The sequence below is a fragment of the Carcharodon carcharias genome, chromosome 8 (assembly GCF_017639515.1).
Source record: "Carcharodon carcharias isolate sCarCar2 chromosome 8, sCarCar2.pri, whole genome shotgun sequence".
Classification (NCBI taxonomy): domain Eukaryota; kingdom Metazoa; phylum Chordata; class Chondrichthyes; order Lamniformes; family Lamnidae; genus Carcharodon; species Carcharodon carcharias.
Genome location: NC_054474.1, coordinates 10155723 through 10180303, shown reverse-complemented (window position 1 = coordinate 10180303; position 24581 = coordinate 10155723). Strand labels below are relative to the sequence as shown.

The 24581-nt window shown below is 44.0% G+C and overlaps 1 protein-coding gene across 1 annotated transcript in view; it reads left to right on the top strand.

Annotated features, from left to right (window-relative positions):
- The first annotated feature begins 5360 nt into the window (after positions 1 to 5360).
- Positions 5361 to 24581, top strand: part of LOC121281386 (cadherin-23-like) — a 144681-nt gene continuing 125460 nt past the window's right edge. Inside the window, exons 1-2 of the mRNA XM_041194329.1 lie at positions 5361 to 7829; positions 12987 to 13007. Coding sequence (XP_041050263.1) covers positions 5361 to 7829; positions 12987 to 13007 — 2490 coding nt within the window. The remainder of the gene's footprint in view (positions 7830 to 12986; positions 13008 to 24581) is intronic.

The following is a 24581-nucleotide window of genomic DNA, read 5'->3' as shown; positions in this document are numbered from 1 at the left end:
GAATCAGATCAACCACGATCATATTGAATAGCAGAGCAGGCTCAAGAGGCCGAGTGTGCTACTCCTCCTCCCAGTTTGCATTTTCGTATGTTTCATGGCCTTGAAAGGAAGTCAGCGAATATGGAAATCAAATTTTCAGGGTTGCGACATTTCAGAGGCTTCACATCGAAGCAAAACCGATCACTAGGCGATTCTAATAACTGAATGCATTATTCCACTGAAACGAGGTACATTTTCGTTGCTCATACAGTTCCTTTGGAGAGATATAAGCACGAGTATTTTGAAACAATTTGAATTGCCAGAGGGTACACTTATGGCAGACCGGGGGAATTTACTATATGGGCTAATTCTATCATAGAGGACAAAGAACGTAGATAAGAGTTTGCATTTTCTCTATAAGAGTCATTTTACATGTTGGCTTGATTTGGTGGAACACGACGGCTGATAACCTGTGGTCAGAGTTTAAGGAGCTAAGAGGAAATTAAAACAAGACACGAAAGTTGGTAATCAATGTATTACTGTGCAAAAGTGCCTTGCCTAGTGTTATAAAGATTCGTTATATAAAATATTAATTTATAATGTCATCAGCTATACATACAGAAGTATTGAAGTTTTTGAAGAGAACACTTTTCCTCAGCAAAGGAGACTGACTTACAGCAGCTGCTCTGCTGCATTTCAGAAGGAGACACGCTATTTTTATTGGGGCACAGACTCTATGCAGCTCTCAGCGAGGCGTTACCTGATCCAGCTCTTCCTTGAAAAGATGCTGGTCAGAGACAGTCTGCCACAGCGGCAACAGCCTTACCCCATCTTTCTTCCTTCTGAATTCTCTCTCGTAAAAACTGAGCTGTTTGTGATTTGAAAAACCTACCAGAAGATGTAATTGCTGCAGAGCTCTTAAAGGAGAATTCCGAATCAACACCACTGTCTCCAGTGAGAAACACCAAGTACCAGTAGCTACTGTGGAAATTGGCCCTTCAGCTGTAAGAAAGCCTCTGAACAATGCGTGAATACTTTTTTCCCTGACTTCACTTGTTACTTGACCGAGGATTTTTAAGTGTGATGCTCTGCAGAGTTGTATTTCTTTTTGCATGCTGTGCTGGGGAGTGGCGAAAGGGGTGTGCGGCGTTGTGCAAGTGTTTATTTTAGATTAGTAGGTAGTTGAACATATTTATACCGTCTAAGCTTTTTGCTAATAAGTTTCACATGTTTGCCTGAGTGAGTTTTAGCAACTAAATAAACTCTTGTTAACTTCAGGAAAATGTCAGGCTTATTCCTTGCTCCGAACTCTACGCAGTTAAATATATATTACATTGGCAATATCACCTAATTTTTAAATGCAAACTCTGTTATAACTAACTCAAATAAGACAAATAGAGGGGTCATTTCATCCCTGTTAACCTCGTCATAATATTAGTCTCACTCCCCTACCTTTCCCTCCTGCCCCTGCACCGATCCCCCTTTATCTGCTTATCCAATTGCTTTTTCAAAGTCGTGACAGTATCTGCCTCCTTTCTGATGTGACCAGATCATATAAAAACATAGGGTTAAGTTAGGTTTAGCGGGCCTGTGTGTACATCCACAAAGTTTGCTTAAGCGAAATTTGCCAGGTAGGGATATGCCATACTGGGATCTGGCTCAACAAAAGGAACGAATTGGAAGCGTAATATTCCTGGGTGCCGGGTATTCAAGAAAAGCAAGGAAGGAATGAAGGAAGAAGGGTTGTTGTTTTGATTCAGGAAAGTATGGCAGTGCGAGAAAAGATATCCTTAAGGCGTCAAAGTCCAAATCTATTGGGTTGGAGTTAAGAAATGAAAACACTTAATGTGTTTAAGTAGTTGATTAATAGCATTAGAGTGATAAAGGAACAGGTTTTCTGGGAAATTGTTGAGATCTGCATTGTCTGTAGGGTCGTGATAACGTGAATATATTAACTACCAGAAAATTGAATGGGTTATTCATTATGTTAGAAGGAGAGACTTTCTGATCATGTTCAGATGAACATTCTGGATCATAATTCCTTGCCCAACCAGGAGAAGGCATTGATGTATTTAGTCCTGCAGAATTATGCAGATCAATCGGGACACCTTGGGTAAAAATGATAATCGTATCATAAGCTTTATTTTTCTTACGAAGGAGGACAAGGCAGAATCTGGAATAATAAAAAAACAAAATCAGGTGGAAGGTGGAAGGGTCGTAAATCAAATACTGGTGGACAGACATGCAATATAGCAACGTTTTGAAGAAGAAATGATTTGCATACAGACTAGATACATTCCGAATTAAACAACGAAAGTCAGAACTCCCTGGCTAATGGAGCAGTTAAAGAGTGCGGTGAAGCAGAATGACCAACCGAATGACCGATGCCAGCTTGGTAATGCACGGGAGAATCAGGCTGGGCATAAACTATAGAGGGGAACCGAGAAAGGAAAGATGGGGAGGCAAAGAGAAAGTGCTAGAATAGGAAGGTGGCAAATATTGAAAAATCTCCAAATACCTTCCTTAGGAATATAGGTTGTTAAAATGTTATAATGAGTGGTGGGTCGGATTAGGGACTAAACTGGACATCTACTGCTCGATTCAGAACGCATGACTTATGTAGTAAATTAGTACATTACCTCGATGTTCACTTCAGCTCCAATGAGAGCGTGAATCTCTGCCTACCAGACCTAGTGGAGCCCAGGCTAAAACCATAGTTGACACGTAATGCAAGTAAGTGGATGGAGATAGTGTTTTTACCGATCATGAGATGAATGGAACTATGAACGATGCAATCCAGTTCAATCCAACGATCATCAAAATGAGCAGGAGATTTACTGTGACTATAAGCGGAGAATGCTCGAAGAGGGGAAAGGGAATGGGAAGGAGAGTGCTAAGATCAGGATTTTGACCATGCAAGACATGGATTCACATGCTGAAGAGCTTGAGAAGACGTTAGACTTGCGGTGGGAATGACGGAGTTATGAATTGGCAATAAGGAGCAATGACAGAATTCAATGGGTCACAGTGGGTCTGATGAGCGAATCTCGAAGGAGGGTGGTGAAATCAACTCCCTTTGGGTGCTCTGGGGTGGATTGTGGAAGTTTCAAAATGGTCACTGTTAATTGTGCTTTGCAGAGCAAGCTTAAAGCACAGAGACGATCTATCAGCTCACACAGGGAATGATTCAAGCTGAGACAGTGACAGGAGAGCTGCAGTTCGGGACTGGCGGAGGCCGTCCAAAGGACAGGACGCACAGAACACCATTCATGCCCACTGGAAAAACGCTGACAACAGAAAATCATAGATGCAATCAGTATCAAGGCCAGAACCAGCAGGATCACAGTGGAAGGGGGCCAGTATGAAGACTTTTAAAAATCCAAGGAAAATTAGCCTGGAAAAGCACTTCAACCAATGAAATATGAGCATTCCGGTAGATAATGCTCTCCTTGCAAGGCAGTAGCAAAAAAAATAGACTGCTGTAAATCTGAGGAACAAGCGATGAAATAGCATTCAGTCCAGGAGAAAATGTGTTTTTACCTCACGCTCAAAAGAGCAGTGGTGTATAGTGGGGGGAGAAAACAGCAGCAACTGATGTGCAGCTCAGCTTGCAAATGGCGTCTTCAGGAGACAACATAGCAGAGCAGATATATAGCAATTGAAGACTATGGTGGAGACTACCAAAGCCCAGGTGGTGGAAGGGTCTAGGAAAACAATTGAAGCAGAGTCCTGGATCTCCTGCACACCACATGAAAAGTAAGTAACAGAGCCTGGATGAGCACCGCACTGTTAGAAGCAAGGCATCTAAGTCGCTGAAGTGTAGAGATGGCAAGGTGAGCAGGGTTGGGGAAAGTGGCAATGGATAACCTGGAATGGAGTTGCGAAGGAGGGCTCATTTGGAAGATGCCCGCCAATGGAGACCAATGGTATTTCAAGTTTTACATGTTTGTTTGCAATGGCGTTAAGTTGCCATGCCACCTCAATGTGTTTGTCTTGATTTTCCAGGCCAGACACCCATATAGCTTTACTCTGGGGAATTGCAGTTAAAGTTATTATTATACAACAAACTTAAATTCGCACACATGCTGAACATTTTTCAGGGACAACTGGGAAGACATTCAATTGCCTGGCTATCTGCTGAATTAAATAGTCCTGTATGTGAGCAGTTACCACCTACTTTCCTTTTTTGTAACACATAAATAGAATGCAATGGCTTGGCAGGCGAATGTGACATGCTCAATCTGAGAAAGCTCAAAAGGCGAATAATCTGGAATGTTAATGATTCTGTTGATAACACTTGTCATTAGTGAATCTAAATTCAGAGCTACGTTTTTAAATTTGAGTATTTGCCAGTATCAGCGCTGTATATTCTGAACAGGGTAGACTGTTTCTAGGTTGTGAGAGTTGCATTCAGAGATATGCAGGATTCAGCAATTGTCAATGAATAGAACACTGGACTGTGAAAACATTTGTCAACTCTATTAATATGTGGTCTTGGGATTTGGGAGTCGCAATCAAGGCTACATTAATTATTATAAAAGTGATATACTGCGGATTCTGGAAATCAGAAATTAAAAAAAGGTGGAAAAACTCAACAGGCCTGGCAGCTTCTGTGGAGGGAGAAACAGAGTTAACGTTTCAATTCTGAAGAAAAGTAGTACGGACTTGAAACGTTAATTCTGGTTCTCTCTCCACAGATGCTGCCAGCCTTGCTGAGTTTTTAAACCTGGCAAACCTGGTAAATCAGTCAGTTAAGGTGCATGAACCTTTCACATGATTGTGGTAAAATATCAGTCAAAGATGAAACAATTTACCAAAACACTTCGAATATAGGCTTCCTTCAGCAGATTTGCTTTCATGACGATTTGATCAGCAAATAAGTACATTAGACAAAAAGTGCGGCTCCGAGAGAGATACAACATAATAGTCATTCGATTGAACGTTAATTGTTAAAAAGATAATAAAGCAAACCATATATGAATATCGGCCAGAAAAGACAATTAAAGTTGCACAACTTAAATCTACAAAGCAATTCCTCCGTTGTTCAGTAGAGGCACTGTTGCTTTAAGATAATGTACTGTTATTATTGGCCGAGTCTCTTTGTGTCGCTGTCTACCAATGAGAGGAAGAAATGTGGCCAGAGATCCAGCCACTCCCCCTACACCGTAGAATGAACGAGCAGGATCGTTGTTCCGCACTCTTAATTCGCAACGGAGAAATAAAGGATAAGTCTCGGGGTTCTTGCAAATGAACTTGGAAATCGTGGCAAAAGCGAGTGGACGCTAAACGTGAAATTTAGCATTTCCTTTGGGTGAGTAAGGTAATGAACGAATAGCTTCCCTGTCGAAAATCATCGGAGATTCCGCAGTACTCTGACAAGAATGGTCCACTGCTTAAACCGCCATTTGTCGCAAAGGCCTGTTCTTTATCTGATATTAATATTTGTTTCGGGTTCAGTTTGTGTAAAAATTCGCTACTCAATTCCGGAAGAATTGGATGCTGGTACCGTTGTTGGGAATATTGCCACGGATCTGAGATTAGATGCGAAGCAGATGTTGGGGCGCAGATTTCGAGTTGTATCTGAAGGCAAAAAGCAATATCTCGACGTGAATTTAAACACTGGAGCTCTCATTATAGAAGAAAAAATGGACAAAGAGCAGCTTTGCGAGGACGGCCTCTCATGCGTGCTGGTGTTTGAAGCTGTGATTGAGAACCCGTTAAAGCTATATCATTTAGAAATAGAGATTCTCGACATAAATGACAACGCGCCCGCTTTTAAGGCAAGCGAGTTAAACATTGAAATCCCAGAATTGCAACCAGCAGGAACGAGCTTCCCGCTCCAGAGCGCTATTGACCCGGACGCTGGAACCAACAGTGTTCGTTTCTATCAACTGAGTTCAAGCGAATATTTCACTTTGAAAACACATTCCGAGAACGAAAAGACTGAAATCCCAGAACTCGTGCTGGAACGACCCCTAGACCGAGAACAACAAGCCGTGCATCAGTTAACACTGACGGCGTTTGATGGAGGAAGCCCAGAGAAATCTGGAACCACCCAGATTAAAATTAATGTGCTCGACGTGAACGACAATGCCCCTTCTTGCGAACAGAACATTTATCAAACCACTACTGCCGAAAACATACCCAAAAACACTTTGATTGTGAAGGTAACTGCAATTGATTTGGACGAGGGTCTAAACGGTGAGATAATCTATGCTTTTAGCGAGCAGACGCCTGATAAAGTACGTGAAGTATTTAGCTTAGATTCAACAACCGGAGAAATCAGAGTAACTGGAATTTTGGATTTTGAAGAAGCAGAAAATTATCAGATTTCGGTACAAGCTAAGGACCGAGGTGCACGTTCATTGTCAGTATACTGCAAAGTTTTGATAAAGGTTACTGATGTTAATGATAACTGCCCTGAAATAGTAATCACGACTACATCCAGCTCTATTCCAGAGGATGCTGCAGTGGACACAGCAGCAGCTCTTTTCCGAGTTACAGATCGGGATTCTGATAAAAAGGCAAATATCTATTGCCGAATCACCAGAGACATCCCATTTAGGCTTAATAGCTCTTTTAATAACTATTACACGTTAGTTACAAGTGGCCACTTAGACCGTGAAAAAGTGCCAGAGTACAACATTACCTTTGTATGTACGGATACTGGCTCCCCTCCGCTCTCGGCAAACAAAACCATTCGAATTCAAGTCTCAGATATAAATGACAATCCGCCGCTTTTTACACAGCCTTCCTTCACCATGTATGTATCAGAAAATAATGTTATCGGTGCTTCAATTGGTTCTGTGTCAGCCTTTGATCCGGATTTCAAACAAAATGCCGAATTGTCGTATTCTATTTTGGATAGCCTCATACACGGCTTCCCTGCATCCACTTTGATTTCAATAAACGCAGCCAGTGGCGTGATGCTTGCACAACGCTCGTTTGATTTTGAGCAACTAAAAAAAATTCAGGCCCATGTGCAAGTGAAGGATTTTGGATCCCCTCCTCTGAGCAGTAACGTAACAGTGAATGTAATCATCGTGGACCAGAATGACAACGCCCCTGTTATCGTGTCACCTCTGCCAGTCAAAGGGTCTTCAGCAGAGGACACAATGCCAAGATCTGCAGAGCCAGGTTACTTGGTTGCAAAAGTGACATCCACTGATGCCGATACTGGATTGAACGCTCAAATGTTTTACCAACTGCGTCAGCCGACTGATGAAAGTTTGTTTACTGTGGCTTCAGAAACTGGAGAAATTTGGACGATTCGTCGCTTTGGGCATAAAGATTCACTCAGGCAAAAAATCATAATTTTGGTGAAAGATAATGGAACCCCGTCCCTTTCATCAACTGTCACCATCAATGTATCAGTACAGGATGATATCACAGAAAATACATCTAATATCGGTACCTTGGGTAACGCTGGGCCATGGAAATACGATTTAAAATTCTATTTAATGTTGGTTTTTGGCTCAATCTCGATCCTGCTGCTTGTGGCGATTGTAATCCTCGCTATTAATGTGCTCAGAGGTAGAAATGGAAGTAGCAGCTACTCTTGCTGCTGGCAGCCGCCTTACCTTTCGAGGAAATCTTCTCATCATGGAATCCAAAAGGCTAGTGCAAGTCTTCAAATTCCATCCAATTACACAGAGGTGTATGAAAGCGGGACAGGCCAGCAAACATTTGACTATGGCGCACGTCAAGGTTGTGCCTTGACCGATTTCACCTTCCTACAGTTACAAGGTTTGGCCGGCCCCAAGTTTGATATCAAGAACGGCGCATGTCACCCCTCAGAATATAGAAAGGCATCAAACTCTACGAACAAGGATACAGCTAAATTTCAGGAGGTGAGTGTTTTCCAGGTGAAGTATTAAACTTCATTTATGTGATACGTTAGTGACAAAAGCAAGCACTGTGGTTGCTTGAATTCCGAAACGAAATGGAAATGCTGGAAATATTCATCAAGTTTGGCAGCCTATGTGAGGAGGGAAAAGGAATTCATGTTTCAGGATGCGACCTGTCCTCAGAACTGGGATTGCTTAGAGAATTTAACAGTTTTTCTTGATGATGGCAGGAGAAGGGAAGGAAAGATTAAGCGAAAATATCTGTGAGCGGGAGGGATGGAGGAGAGATCAAATGGCAAAAGGTAGAATCGTCCAAGGCACTATTAAAAGATGGTAATAGAACAAGGACCATAACTTGTGCCCAGCGATGGTCTGCATGACAGAATCAGAATGATCACCAACTGATGTTGCCCAAAAAAGATGGAGCGGGGTGGCAGAGGGGTAGATATGATCTGATACTGTGAAACCGCGTATTGAGTACGAAATGTGGTGCAGTGTCCAGAAGAGCCATAAGGTGCTATTCCTTGAGTTTATGTTGAGCTTTATTGGAACAATGCAAGCGGCCACACACCGAAAGGTCAGATTGGGAATGGAGGACAGAAATAAATTAAGAACTGACCAGTATCTCTGGGTCACGTTTGTAGACTGAAAAGTTGTATTTTGCGAAGATTTTCGGCAAACTGCGTCTGGCCTTCCAAAAGTAGAGCATGCCATTATGTAAGCAACGGACGCATTATACTAAATTGAAATCGCTATTACATCTGCCATCAATGATTGTGGCCTTCGAGAGCGAGCGGAGAGCAAGTAAAATTTTAGATATTGCATCTCATGCACATGCATGGGAAGGTGATATGAGAAGGCACTGGGCTCGTTATCCAGAGGCTTGGAGATATAATTGAGGGAGCCTGAGTGCAAATCCTAAAATGTTACTTTTAGAAATTGCATTCACTTAAAAATAAGTATTGAAATAAGTAAAAGCAAAACACTGTTTTCAGTACAAGTGACCATAAAAGTGTTGAAATATCATAAAACCCCAAATTGTCATTAATATGCCGCGTCTCATTTAGGGGAGAATAGCTACAATCTTTAGCAGCTATTGCCACATGAGGTTTTAGCCATATAATAATGCATTTGACTGTCTACTGCCATGTTGTCATTGTCTAGCAAGTCACTCAATCAGGTTATGTATGGATAGATACGTACGAGAAAAAGCAAACATACACTGCCTCAGATACATTGCAACTTTCCACTGAATTTTTCTGACTTGTACCTTAACTGTGTTTACCCGGCTTTGGTCCATGTTCCCTGATGGCGTTATTTAACAAAAATATGCCAATTGTAGACTTGAAAATTTCAAGATATTTCAAACATATCATTTACATTCCATACGCTGATCTAATTAAAAGGCCCAGTCTGCAGAAAACGGTTAAATCCGATGATTACATTGTTAGAACGTGAATTTCACACTAGCATACCTTTGGTATAAGAAATTAATTTTCGTAGAAAACGAAAAGGAAGAGGACGACAGGGCGTTTGAATTGCAATGGTAAGTCAAGAAAACATTAGATGTTAGCTAAGAGAAGAGATAAGAAAAATAATAGTTCGTTTTTAACACAGAACTTGAGTATTGATGAAGAAAGACATTTTGTCGAAGCTTTTCATGTTGCACTCATGAGGACAATCGCCAGAATACCAATGTCAGGGGAAGCAATAATTTTATACTATATAAGAAGAGAGTGCTGATTGGTTCACGATTGAACTCTGATTGGTAAAGGCGTTTCTATGGAGAATTCACGAGTTAACGGTTACTGACAGTTAACTGCCAAGCATTCTTTGAAATTTAAACCGAACAGCTTGCAGTGTGACATATTTGTGTGTACTGGAAGCTATATATATTAACAAAGAGGGGTCTGTTCTTTCCAAGCAGAAAGAACAGGCACGTACATGGTGCTTGTTTCAGCTAAACAAAATAAGTGATAGCTATTCGCTGGTCCATTCCTCAGGGCAATGCCTTGACCAATCAGAGTCGAGCTGCCTGGTTTAAATTTCAGGCAATGCTTGGCAATTAACAGTCAGTCACCATTAACTGTGACATTCCCCCCGGCAACGCTTCTACCAATCAGAATCCACTCTTCAACCATTCAGCACTCGCTTCTCACAGAGTATAATGTTGTTGTTTCCCCAGACGTCGGTATTCTTGTGGTTGTCCTGATGAGTACAAGACGAAAAGCGTCGACAAAAAGTCTATTTTAACAACACTCAAATCATAATAATGAAGGGACATGAAATGTAAATCTGTATTGTAAGCAGACGAGTTTGATTCGAAGTACCTAGGAAATAGGGATTAAGAAAAAGATAATGAACAATTCAATAATAAAAATACAAACTGCTGAATGAATGTTTAAAGCGCCATAGGGACATAAGAATACGAGTGGCCACATGGTCTAGTGAACCTATCCCACAATGCAATGATCTCTGACATAAACTGCCCAAGTTGCCCCATATCACTTACTATCTTTGCCTAACATAAAGCTATCAATCGTGAAATGATCAATTGATCCAACACCAGTTCCAATTTCTCGAAGAGAAATGTTAAATTCTACCACCCTTTGCTTGCGACTTCACTCCAAAAACTTTGGGCATACTTTTTAGGCTATAGCCCAAGTTCCAGATTCAATGCCCATTGGGAATTTTATTTCTAGCAATCCTAACAGCTTCCATTAATGCCTTGAAACCATCGATCAAGTCACACCTTTCCTGCTGACATAATGAAAAATCGTGCCTGGGGTGGTGATTCCGGTCCGGCCTTCATCTGCATCCATTGGCGGGTGCAAATGGGCTTCACGCTGAGCTCCAGCATTATTCCCGATCCGCTATGGCAGGCAGCGTCGGGAAATCCTGTCGGAAATTCACGCCGACATGAAACACTGCTAAATTCCGAGGATTACAATCTAGTTTATGCAATCTCTTCTCTTAATTTCATAGATTCTAATAGATGCACGCTGAACTCCCTCCAAAGCGAGTATAACCGTCCGAAGGTTCGGTGCTCACAACTACTCAGTTCACCGGTGTACTCGAACCAGCTGTAGTACAATATGTGTTTAACAATCTGAATAGTGTTTTAACAATCTGAACAATCAAGCCTTATTGATTATTTTCATATTTGCCTGCCTTTGTAAATGGATCATCAAGTCCTTTTGGACACACTGAGAATTCTCCCATGTCCCCGCCGCCGTCATCAATGGCAGGTGGTTGGGAGCATTCGGCAGGAGACCCTAAAATCGATTTCATGTCGGCGTGAATTTCCAACAGGATTTCCCGACGCTGCCTGCCATAGCGGATCGGGAATAATGCTGGAGCTCAGCGTGAAGCCCATTTGCACCCGCCAATGGATGCAGATGAAGGCCCGACAGGAATCACGACCCCAGGCACGATGTTTCATTATGCCAGCAGGAAAGCACACTGGTCCACAACGCGCCTGGACAAGCGTGACGTGCAGACGTCGGGAATTATCTTTAGAGCCTTGCTCAGGCATAGCCGGAGAATTAGGTGTTGAAGGCCTCCAGGTACCGGGCCCTGGAGGAACACTGGGACCACATGGTGGGTGGATCTTCATGCACGTGGCTCCGCCACAAAGCAGCTGTCAGAAGATAGGGGTACTCCACTCAGCAGCTTCGAGTTTGCTGAGACTTTGTATCTTAATGGAATTCGCTGATGTTTCGGACATGCTTCAGAGCTTCACAGACTTCACCATTTTTCATAGTCTTGGCTCATGCCTCAACCTGTTTCAGAAGTTCAGGCACTTCGCCATGGCCTGGTAAGAATGTGGTGGAGGACAGGTGGTGAAGAGGTATGATTGGGAGAGGAAGGTTTTTGGGGGAAGGTTGAAGCGGGTGGGGGAGGGGGCGAATGTCTTTGGGGGGGGGGGGGGTGAAAATGAGAAGGGGGCAAAAGTGTCAAAGGGGTGAAGCTAGGATTACGGGGATAGGTTACGGTGGGGAAAGGTATTCAGTGGAAGGGAGGAGTACACGGAAGGACGAAATTCATAGGGGAAGGTGTAATGGTGGAGAATGGTGCAAATGGGGAATTAGGTATAAGAGGTGAGAAAGGTGTAAGGGAGGGAATTCGGGGTGTTGGGGAGATGTGTAGAGGGGGGAAGGATTGAGGGTGGTGGAAGGAGTAAGAAGGAGGAAGGTATCGGGGCGGGGTTGAATGGCTAACTGAATGTGCAAAGGGGGAATGTGTAATGTCGAATCAATGACTGTCTCCTGAGGACTGAACTCAGGGTGAGCATGGTAGGAGGGGATGGTTAAATTAACAGGGGGAAGAGGCGCTGGCAGGTAGGTGGAGTTATCCTGTAACAGGGTATACCTCTTACAGTAGGACAAGCAGTGAGGCTGGTTGATTGTGACACAAAAGCAAACACAGACACTGAGGGTGGGAAGGAGGAGGTCGGGGAGTTCAATGTGGACGGGTTGAGGTTCACTTGACGGTATGGACTGTGCACCTTCACCTGGACATCCTGGAATGTCAAGAGTTCCGGCTGAAATGTGACAGCAGGGAGGTCGAATGTTATACTGGGACGGGGTGGGGAGTATATTGCAATGGGGGAAAGGACATGGGTAACTGGGGAAGGTGAATTTGTGGGGAAACTTATCAGAAATATGGCTACAGCAATTTTTGCAATATCGAATGTGAGCAGAGCCTCATATTGCACAGGCCCAGGTGCTGCATGGGAGTGCAATCAGTGAGCGGGCAGAGATGCAGTTCAGCTCAGCTGGTCAACCTAAACTGAACCAAATTAGGTAGCTTCGAAAATTCTCAGGACTCTGAGATTAGTGTGATAGATGAACGCTCTGCTAGTACGGGAGAGTGCTTGCATGAGGATCTGAAAGGCCTTGCCAGATACACTTCTCCCTCCAGAATCATCCATGATTTAGCCGCATGCTGCTTAACTGCTGATGTTGGGGAGGGTTTGCGGGAGGTGAGTGGTAGGGAGGTCTCGCAAATCTTATATAATGAAGCTGAAAGTCAACAGTGTAATGTAATGCAATGTAGTGAGAGTTAATATGTTTGCAACTAATACAGTGTCAGTGTTCACCTGTGAAACTAGTTGAGCTTAAATATTCTTGATTTTATGTTGCCTATCACTTCTTCTAGGTGCTAACCTCATATTCGCAGTAGGGATGGAGGCAGACTGTGGAGTTCTTTGCCCTGTTCCCTTTGATGACCTTGGCGGTTGTTCCCTGGACAGCCGAGGCCTGACGGGCCCAGGATTACTTTGGCTGCCCCTCTGTGGGCCAGATGCTTCCTGTGAAGTTAATATTTAATGTTTATGTCATTCTGTACAAAGACATTTTAATTAAAAAGAATTGTTATATAATACCTAAAAGTAGTGTGCTAAGTCCCGGTAGTGCCCTCTGGTGGAGAATAAGAAACAAATGAATCTTTCGTTTTTTCACACAGAAAGTTGGAGTTTAGAAGCAGATAGCTTTGTGTGTATTCTTAATGGTTAAGAAGTGACAAAGCATGTCACTCCCTCTGCAGTGAAAGAGGACAAGGCTGAATGGGTCGCAGGCAAAATGCATTTGGAGGGAGCTGACAGCATCTAAGAGTCCTGAGTGGATGCCCCAGGACTGATCCACTGCTTCCCCTCCTCACCTTGGGTGCCCAAAGGATCCGGCCAAACTCCTTGAAGGGAAGGGGCACCTGGAGCGACACTGAGGTGTCCCTTTCCCCTCTCACATGGCCACTGCATGAACTCACCCACGGGAATTGCGATGGAGTGCAGGTCTGCAGTCATATCCAGCAGAAACCAAGGGTTCTGCTGGACGAAGTTTTCATGGTGTCCAACATCCTCTCCATGGAGACCTCCATGCGCACACCTGCCGGCACCACTTCAGCAGGGAGCAGGTGGATGGCTCGGCCTGACTCAAGTGCAACTCTTCTGAGGGCTTCCAGCAGCTCTGCGTGATGGTCCCCCACGTCTTGCGGACTCTCGAACATGCGGTTGAAAGCCAATTCCAGACACCCTTCCTTAATTAACACTAGTACACACCGGAATGTGCATTCCTGAGCTGATGGAGGGCGCAAGTCACGGTTATAACTCCTCTACAGGTGTGGAGCTCTCCTCTTCCGCTTCCTTCAGTCGTGTTTCTGGGCTGAGGCTGGGCTGACCACTGAGAGGGCGTCCTCCCCCACCTCCTTGGGGCTTGGTCTCTTCCTGGGGGCACCTGTAAGTGAGATGAAAGGATGCAAGTGGCAGTATCAGCATCGTCCAACAGAGAAGCACATTTGACTCTCAGGTTTGCATTGAATATATGAATCCTTACCCAGTGGATGACTACTCTGAGATCTCCATCGCCAATGGCTCTGTGCTGCTACACTCCTGCCAGGTCAGATACCCTCTCCTTAAATTCCGTCAGTGACTTGAAAAACGACCGACACTACCCGCCACCCCCCCACCCCTCCCCCAGTATTCTCGTGTTCTCAGCAACTTTGACAGAGATTCTCCTGCTCAAAGCAGAGAACATGTTTGAGAGGCGTTGCATGTTGCATGGATTAGAGCAGTGCAAATTGGCTCATTTATCATAGCTCCCCTCAGAATATAGCCTACTGTTCTGAAATGCCATTACTAGAGAGAATTGGGTAGAAAGATTGTGCACCAGCTCCCTCTAGAATGCTGATAAGGAGAAGGCTCAGGCAGGCATTGATTTGCAAAGATTGCTGGTTCCTTCTGTGCCTAGGCCAGCCCCCCTCAGCCCAACCCATCTACATTCACAGCCCTTCCAAGAAGTGTTCCAAGTCTGCTGAAGGGTGGAGCAGGCACAGTGAGCAGTCCACCACGGTGTGGATGCACTGAAGTGGAACTGTGAGCTCGGGCATGCCGTTGACACTGAGCCTTAGACCTATGACATATTGGAATCTCATGCGGCTGTCTGATGAGGCGTACTCTGGAGGAGTAAGTCACTGAATTGCCAACCTCGTGTGCACACTATGGGCACTGACAGCATCAGCTACCTGCAGCCACGCAACGTTGGTATCTTTGTTTGGACTCCTCCTCCCATCAGGAGGGCACAGCACATTACTGCATACCTGGACATGGTCCAAGAGACACAGGGAGGCATCACTAAATTTTGGACGGGGGCTGTTGGATGACCTTGCAGACGTCTCTCTGATTTTAATTTGACGTTGTGGGTGTTGACTATCCTTTAATTGTGGCATTTGGATTTGATGCCGGGATGTGCATCATCAAGCCCGCTCTGCAGTGGAAGTCGGCGCGAAACACCCGGCTGCAGAATTAATTACACCCAGGCCTGAAAAAATTGCGTTGTTCACGGTCGGCCTCCACAGCAGGAGTCATTCCTCAGCCTTTGCTGCCACCATCGGATTTAGTCCCGATGGACGAGCTCTTTCCAATCTGTCTACCTTTTCGCCAATTTGCAAGATACTCTGTTCTAACCTTTTTTTTTATATCTGAAGTGGATAACTTCACTTCTGCTTACTTTGACAACCATTTGCCACGGTTCTGCCCATTGGCTCCACCAACAGTGGTTGCAATAACTCCTGCCTTGATGTTGCTGGCATACTTATAAATGTGGATTTAACCCATCATCTTAGTGGTTAATATGTACTGTCAATGGCTGAAGACTTAACACCCTGAGTTACATATTGAAAATTCGAATTCCTGTCCATTTTGTATACTGTTGCTTTTATGTTACCCCTTAAGTTTTCACTTGACAGCCCAAGCCTGGATACTGTCCAGGTCTTGCTGCATTTGTATATGGACTGTTTCGATACCTGAGGAGCTGCGAATGGTGCTGAACATTGTGCAATCATCAGCGAACATCTCCAATTCTGACCTTATGATGGAAAGAAGGTCGTTGATGAAGCAGCATAAGGTGATGGGGCCAGGGACACTACCATGAGGGACTTCTGCATTGATGCCCTGGAGCTGATATGATTGACCTCCTACAACCACACCCATCTTCCTCTGTGCTAGATATGACACCAAACAGCGGAGAGTTTTCTCCCAATTCCCATTGACTCCAGTTTTCCTCGGGCTCCTTCATGCCAAACTTGGTCAAATGCTGCCTTGATGTCAAGGGCAGTCACTGTCAACTCACCTCTGGAGTTCAGCTGTTTTGTCCATGTTTGAACCAAGGCTGTAATGAATTCAGGAGCTGAGTGGCCCTGCCAGAACCTAAACTGGGCAACAGAAAGCAGGTTATTGCTAAGCAAGTGCTGCTTGATAGCGTTGTTGATGGCCCCTTCCATTACTTTATTGATGATGGAGTGTACACTGGTGGGGTCATAATTGGCCAGTTTGGATTTGTCTTGCTTTTTGTGTACTGGGAATACATGGGCATAGCTTTTTGTGTACTGGGTGAATGCCAGTATTGTAGATGGAACAACCTAGCTAAGGGAGCAGCAGGTTTTGGAGCACAAGTCTTCAGTACTATTACCAGAATATTGTCAGAGCCTATATACTTTGCAGTATCCAGTGCCTTCACCCGCTTCTTGATGTCATGTGGAGTGAACCGAATTGGCTGAAGACTGGCATTTGTGTTGCCAGGGATCTCAGGCAGAGGCCGTGATGGGTCATCCAATTGGCACTTGTGGCTGAAAATTGTTGCAAATACTTCAGCCTTATCTTTGCACTGATATGCTGTGCTCCCCCATAATTGAGAATTGGGAGGTTTGTGGAGCCTTCTTCTCCTCCAGTTACTTGTTTAATTGCCCGCCACAAGTCATGACTGGATGCAACAGGACTGCAGAGCTTAGTTCTGAACCACTGGCTGTGGGATCACTTAGCCCTCTCCATTGCATGTTGTTTGGCATGCAAATAGTCATGTGTCATAGCTTCACCATGTTGAAGAATTCTGGGATACTAAATAATCCACTTGGTTAACCTCTAGCACTATTGTTCTACTGCATATGTGATGACAATAAGTAAAATATTTGCTAAACTTATTAAATACCAATTCAAATACCATCAAATATAATTCATTTGGTTTTGCACTGCTATGCGAATTTCGAGTTGTGGACTTTCTAATAGAATTGATAGTCCTTGTTGAACACATTTTAACACGGTCTGCTGTTCAACCCAATGTCAACTCCTGAAATTAACTATTGAAATCAAAACCTTTTATGTTTCTGCCACTCAGTATCTCTGTAAACTCTTCGACCCCCAGAAGTCTGAAAAATATATGTGCTTCTTTAACAAATTTCCCTTGAGCATTCCTGCTTTTAGTTGCTCGAACCATGATGGCCTTGCCCGACTCTTGACTAGACCCGAAGCTGTGCAATGCCATAGAACCAGAGAACAATAGAAAAGCTACGGTACAGAAAGAGGCCATTCAGCCAATCATACCTCTGCCAGTGAGAAAAAAGATGAAAAAGAAACTAGGCGCTCATTTTAATCCAACTTACCAGCACAGGGTCCATATCCTTGCAGGTTACAGTGCTTTAGATGCCGATCCAAGCACCTTTTAAATGAGTTGAGCGTTGCAGCCTAACCCACCGATCTAAGCAATATATTCCAGAGGCCCATTGCTCTCTGAGTGAAAACGATTTTCCTCATCTCCCCCCTAGTCCTTCTACCAATCACCTTAAATCTTTGCCCCCAGTAATTGATCTGTGATGTCGGTGACCTCCAGAGGAGGCCGAAACGGATCTTGCACTTGGCACTTCTGGCTGATATTTGTTGTGAATGCTTCAGCCTTTATCTTTTGCACTGCTTTGCTGGGTTCTTCCATCATTGAGGATAGGGATATTTGTCCAGCCTCCTTCTCCAGTGAGTTGTTTAATTGTCCACCACCATTTCCAACGGAATGTGGCAGGACTGCAGAACCTTAAGATCTGGTCCATTGATTGTGGGATCACTTAACTCTATCTATCTATTGCTGCTTATGCTGTTTGGCACGCAGGTAGTCCTGTGTTATAGCTTCACCAGGCTAATACTTCATCTTTAGGTATGCCTGGCGCCGCTCCTAGCATGCCCTCCTGCACTCTTCCTTGAACTAGGGTTGATCCCCTGGCTTGATGGTAATGGTAGATTGAGGAATATGCCGGGCCATGAGGTTACAGATTGTGTTCGAGTGCAATTTTGCTGTTGCTGATGGCCCACATATTGCCATATCTGTTCGACATCTATGTCTTTTAGAATGGTGGTAGTGCCATACAGGACAATGGAGGGTATATTCAATGTGAAGCTGGGATTTCATATGCACAATGACTGTGCAGTGGTCACTCCTACAGATAATGTTATCAATAGATGCTTCTGTGGCAGGCAGTCTGGTGAGGATGAGGTCAAATATGTTTTTCCCCATTGTTGGTTCCCTCACCACCTGCTGCAGACCCAGTCTAGCCGCCATGTCCTATAGAACTCAACCAACATGTTCAGCATTGAAGTCCCACACCCATAATTCATTCTGTGCTCGTGCCACCGTCAATGCTTCCTCCAAGTCGTGTTCAACATGGAGGAGCACTGATTCATCAGCTGAGGGTGGGTGGTACATGATAATCAGCAGGTTTCCTTGCCCATGTTTGAGACTTCATCGGGTCTGGAGTCCATGTTGGGAACTCCCAGGGCAACTCCCTTCCAAATTGTATACTGCTGTGCTGCCACGTCTTTTGAGTCTATCCTTCTGGTGGGACAGGAGATACCCATGGATGGTGATGTTGGTGTGTGTGATGAATCTGTGAGGACGACTATGCCAGGCTGTTGCTTGACCGGCCTGTGAGACAGCTCTCTCAATTTTGGCACTCGTCCCCAGATCTTAGTAAGGAGGACTTTGCAGTGTCTCCAGGGCTAAGTTTCTAGTTGTCTTTTCCAGTTCCTAGGCTGATACCAGTTTCAATCTCTTTTGTGTGATTTTGTCGCTGTTTGATACAACTGAGTGGCTTGCTAGGCCATTTCAGAGGGCAGTTAAGAGTCAACCACATTGATCTCTGCATGAAGTCACATGGAGGCCACACCAGGTAAGGACGTCAAATGTCCTTCCCTTAAAGGGCATTCGTGCACCAGAGTTGTTTACAACAATCGTTTCATGGTCATTCTTAGACTTTTAGTTCCAAATCTTTATTGAATTCAAATTCCACAATCTGTCCTGGTGGGATTCGAAGCAGGCTCCCCAGAGCATTAGCCTGGGTCTCTGGATTGATAGGCCTGTGCCATTGACATTGCCATCAGCTCCCCTCATGAATCGCTAAAGGTTAATATGCAGGTACAGCAAGTAGTTAGGAACGCTTATACAATGTTATCGTTTATTGCGTGGAATTGTTTACAAAAGTAGGAAGGTTATGCTTCAGTTGGACAGGGCCCCAATGAGATCGCATCTGGAGTATTGTGTAAAGTACTGGCCTCCTTATTTAAAGAAAGATGTAAATACGTTAGAAGCAGTTTGAAGAAGGTTTACTAGACTAATACCAGGAATGGGCGTGTTCTCCTATGAGGAAAGGTTGGGCCGGTTAGGCTTGCCTCTACTGGGGTTTTGAAGAGTAAGAGGCGACTTGATCGAAACCTTTATGATCCAGAGTGGTCTTGACAGAATGGATGTGGAGTGGATGTTTCCTCTTTCCGGAGAGTCTGTAACTCAGGGTCACTGTTTAAAAATAAGTGGTTGCTCATTTATGACAGAGATGAGGAGAAATGTTTTCTCTCAGGGGTTCACGGGTCTTTGGAACGCTCTTCCTCAAAAGTCAGCGGAAGCATAATCTTTAATATTTTAAAGATATATCTAAATAAATTCTTCATTAACAAGGGTGTGAAAGTTATTGGGGGTAGGTAGGAACGTGGGGTTGATGTTACAATCAGATCAACCACGATCGGATTGAATGGTAGAGCAGGCTTGAGGGGCCGAGTGGCCTACACCTGCTCCTAATCCGTATGTTTTTTCGTATGTTTCATAGCCTTGAAAGAAAGTCAGCCGCTTTTTCAGCAAATATGGAAATCAAATTTTCAGGGTTATTAAATTCCTGAGGCTTTCCATCGAAGCAAAATCGATAGATAGACGATTCTAATAACTGAATGCATTATTCCACTGAAACGAGGTACATTTTCGGTGCTTATACAATTCCTTTGGACAGATATCAGCACGAGTATTTTGAAATAATTTGAATTGCCAGAGGGTACACTGTAATAGGTATATGGCAGACCTGGGTATATGGCAGACCTGGGTAAGTTACTATATGGGCTAATTCTATCATAGAGGGCAAAGAACGTAGATGACAGAGTTTGCATTTTCTCTATAGGAGTCATTTTACACGTTGGTTTGATTTGGATGGAAGTCGATGGCTGATAACCTGTGGTCAGAGTTTAAGGTGCTACGAGGAAATTAAAACAAGACATGAAAGTTGGCAATCACTGAATTCCTCTGCAAAAGCACCTTGCCTATTGTTATAAAGATGCGTTATATAAAATATTAAGTTATAACGTCATCGGCTGGACATACAGAAGTATTGAAGTTCTTGAAAATAACACTATTCCTCAGCAAAGGGCTCTGACTTACAGCAGCTGCTCTGCTGCATTTGGAAAGGAGACGCACTGTTTTTATGGCAGCATGGAGTCTATGCAGTTCTCAGCGAGAACTGATCCAACTCTTCGTTGAAAGATATTGGCTTTAGCATAGTCAGAGAGAGTCTGCCACAGAGGCAACGGCCTTACCCCATCTCTCTTTCTTCTGAAGCCTCTCTCATACAAACTGAGTTGTTGTGATTTGAAAAACCTACCAGAAGATATAATTGCTGCAGAGCTCTTAAAGGAGAATTCCGAATCAACATCACTGTCTCCAGTGAGAAACACCAAGTACCAGTAGCTACAGTGGAAAGTGGCCCTTCAGCTGTAAGGAAGCCTCTGGACAATGCGGTAATACATATGCCCTGACTTCACTTGTTACTTGACCGAGTTTTTTTTTAAAGTGATGCTCTGCAGTGTTGTATTTCTTTTTCCATGCTATGCTGGGGATCGGGGAAGGGGGTGGGCGGCATTGTATATGTGTTTATTTTGGATTAGTGGCTAGTTGAACATATTTGTACAGTGTAAGCCTTTTGTTAATAAGTTTTGCATGCTTAACTGAGTGAGTTTTAACAACTAAATTAACTCTTGTTAACTTAAGGAAAATGGCAGGCTTATGCGTTGCTCAGAACTCTACACAGTTAAATATGTATTACATTGGCAATATCACCTCGTTTTTAAATGAAAACTCTGTTATAACGAACTGCAAGTAAGAGAGAAGAGGAGTCACTTCATCCTTGTTAACCTGGTCATAACACTAGTCTCACTCCCCTAGGTTTTCCTCCTGCCCCTGCACCGTTCCCCCTTTATCTGCTTATCCAATTGCTTTTTCAAAGTCATAACAGTATCTGCCCTCTTTCAGATGTGACCGGATCCTATAAAAAACATAGGCCTAAGCTAGGTTTAGAGTGCCTGTGTGTATATCCACAAAGTTTGCTTAAGCGCAATTCGCCAGGTAGGGATATGCCATAATGGGATCTGGCTCAACAAAGGAACGAACTGGAAGCATCATATTCCAGGGAGCCGGGTATTCAGCAAAAAAATAGGAAGGAATGAAGGAAGAAGGGTTGTTGTTTTGATTCAGGAAAATATTACAATGCGAGGAAGGATATCCTTGTGGGTGTCAAAGTCCAAATCTGTTGGGTTGGAATTAAGAAATTAAAACACTTATTGTGTTTAAGCAGTTACTAAATAGCATTACAGGGAGAAAGGAGCAGATTTGCTGGGAAATTGTTGAGACCTGCATAGTCTGTGGGTTTGTGATAACGTGAATGTATTAACTACCTGAACATTGGATGGGTTATTGATTATGTTAGAAGGAAGAATTTCTGATCATGTTCACATTAATGGCATTGATCTATTTAGTCCTGCAGAATTATGCAGCTCAATCGGGACACCTTGGGTAATAATTATAATACTGTCATAAGCTTTATTTTGCTTACGAAGGAGGACAAGGAAAAATCTGGAATGAAAAAAAAATCGGACGGCGGAAGGGTCGTAAGTCAAATACTGGTGGACAGACATGCAATATAGCAACATTTTAAAGAGGAAATGATTTGCATACAGACTAGGTACATTCCGAATTAAACAACGAGAGTCAGAACTCCTTGGCTAACGGAGAGGTTAAAGAGTACGGCAAAATAGAACGAGCAACCGAATTACCGATGCCAGCTTGGTAATGCACTGGAGAATCAGCCTGTGCATAAACTATAGTGGGGAACCGAGAAAGGAAAGAAGGGAAGGCAAAGACAAAGTGTGAGAATAGGTATGTGGCTAATATTGCAAGGTCTCCAAATACCTTTCTTAGGAATATAAATTGTTAAAATGTTATAATGAGTGGTGGGGCCGATTAGGCCTTAAAATGGAGATCTACTGCTTGGGTCTGAACGCATGACTTATGTAGTAAATGAGTTCATTGCCCCGATGTTCATTTCAGCACCAATGAGAGAGTGAATCTCTTCCCACCAGACCAGGTGGAGCCCAGACTAAAATCGAAGTTGATACGTGATGCAAGTGAGTGGATGGAGATAGTGTTTTTAGCGACCATGAGATGAATAGAACTATGAACGATGGCCAGTTCAATCCAGCGATCAGCAAAATGTGCAGGAGATTTACTGTGACTACGAGTGGAAAATTCTTCAAGATGAGAAAGGGAATGGGATGGAGAGTGCTGAGATCAGGATCTTGACCACGCAGGATTCACATGCTGAAGAGCTTCAGAAGACGTTAGAGATGCGCTAGGAATGACGGAGTCATGAATTGGCAATAAGGGACAACGACAGAGTTCAATGGGTCACAGTGGGTCTGATGAGCGAATCTCGAAGCAGGGTGGTGAAATTAACTCCCATGGGGTGCTCTCGGCTGGATTGTGGAAGTCCGAGCAGTTGTAAAATGGCCGCTGTTGATTTTGCTTGGCAGAACAAGCTTAAAGCACAAAGACGATCTATCAGATCACACAGGGAATGATTCAAGCTGAGACAGTGACAGGAGAGCTGCAGTTCCGTACTGTCGGAGGCCGACCAAACGACAAGACGCACAGAATAACATTCATGCCCACTGAATAAACGCTGACAACAGAAAATCAGAGATACGATCAGCATCAAAACCAGAACCAGCAGGAACACAATGGAAGGAGCCCAGTATGAAGATAAAAACGCCCAAGGAAATATAGATCAAACAGTGAAATATGGGCAATCGGGTAGATAATACTCCCCTTGGAAGGCAGGAGAGAAAAAAATTGACCACAGTAAATTTGAGTAGAAAGTGATGAAATATCATTCAGTCCAAATGTGTTTCTGCCTAGCGCTCATGACAGCAGCGATGTATAGTGGAAAAAAAAAACAGCAGTTGACGTTTCAAGTCCTCATGACCCTTCAACAGAACTGACTGAATATTAGTAGAGGGGTGAAATATAAGCTGGTTTAAGGTGGAGGATGGGGGTTGTAGGGACAAGCAAGCAGTGATAGGAGCAGATAATCAAAAGATGTCACAGACAGAAGAACGAAGAGGTGTTGAAGGTGGTGATATTATCTAAACGAATATGCTAATTAAGAATGGATGGCACGACACTCAAGATACAGCTCTAGTGGGGGTGGGGTGGAAAGGCTAACAGGGCTAAAAGATATAGATTTTAAAATAATGCAAATAATTGGGAAAAGAAAAATCTATACAAGTTATTGGAAAAAGCGAATGGAAGGGGAAAAAAAGGAATGTGGGTGGGGATGGAGGAGGGAGCTCAAGATCTAAAGTTGTTAAATGCAGTATTCAGTCCGGAAGGCTGTAAAGTGCCTAGTCGAAAGATGAGGTGCTGTTCCTCCAGTTTGCGTTGGGCTTCACTGGAACAATGCAGCAAGCCAAGGACAGATATGTGGGCAAGAGAGCAGGGTAGGGTGTTAAAATGGCAAGCGACAGGGAGGTTTGGGTCTTTCTTGCGGACAGACTCTGCAAGCCGGTCGCCCAGTTTATGTTTAGTCTCTCCAATGTAGAGGAGGCTGCAGTTGGAGCAACGAATGCAGTAGACTAAGTTAGGGGAAATGCAAGTGAAATGCTGCTTCACTTGAAAGGAGTGTTTGGGCCCTTGGATGGTTAAGAGAGAGGAAGTGAAGGGGCAGGTGTTGCATCTTTTGCGTGGGCATGGGGAGGTGCCATAGTTGGGGGTTGAGGAGTAGGGGGTGATGGAGGAGTGGACCAGGGTGTCCTGGAGGGAACGATCCCTATTAATGCTACCAGGGGTTGAAGAGAAGATGTGTTAGGTGGTGGCATCATGCTGGAGTTGGCAGAAATGGCGGAGGATGATCCTGTGAATGCAGAGGTTGATGGGGTGATAAGTGAGGACAACGGGGACCCTATCATGTTTCTGGGAGGGAGGAGAAGGTGTGAGGGCAGATGTGCAGGAGATGGGCCGGACATGGTTGAGGGCCCTGTCAACGACCGTGGGTCGAAAACCTTGGTTAAGGAAGAAAGAGGACATGTCAAAGGAGCTGTTTCTGAAGGTAGCATGATCAGAACATATGCGACGCAGGCGAAGGAACTGAGAGAATGGGATGGAGTCCTTACAGGAAGCGGGGTTTGAGGAGCTGTAGTTGAGGTAGCTGTGGGAGTCGGTAGGCTTGTAATGGATATTGGTGGACAGTCTATCACCAAAAATTGAGACAGAGAGGTCAAGGAAGGGAAGGGAAGTGTCAGAGATGGACCATGTGAAAATGATGGAGGGGTGGAGATTGGAAGCAAAATTAATA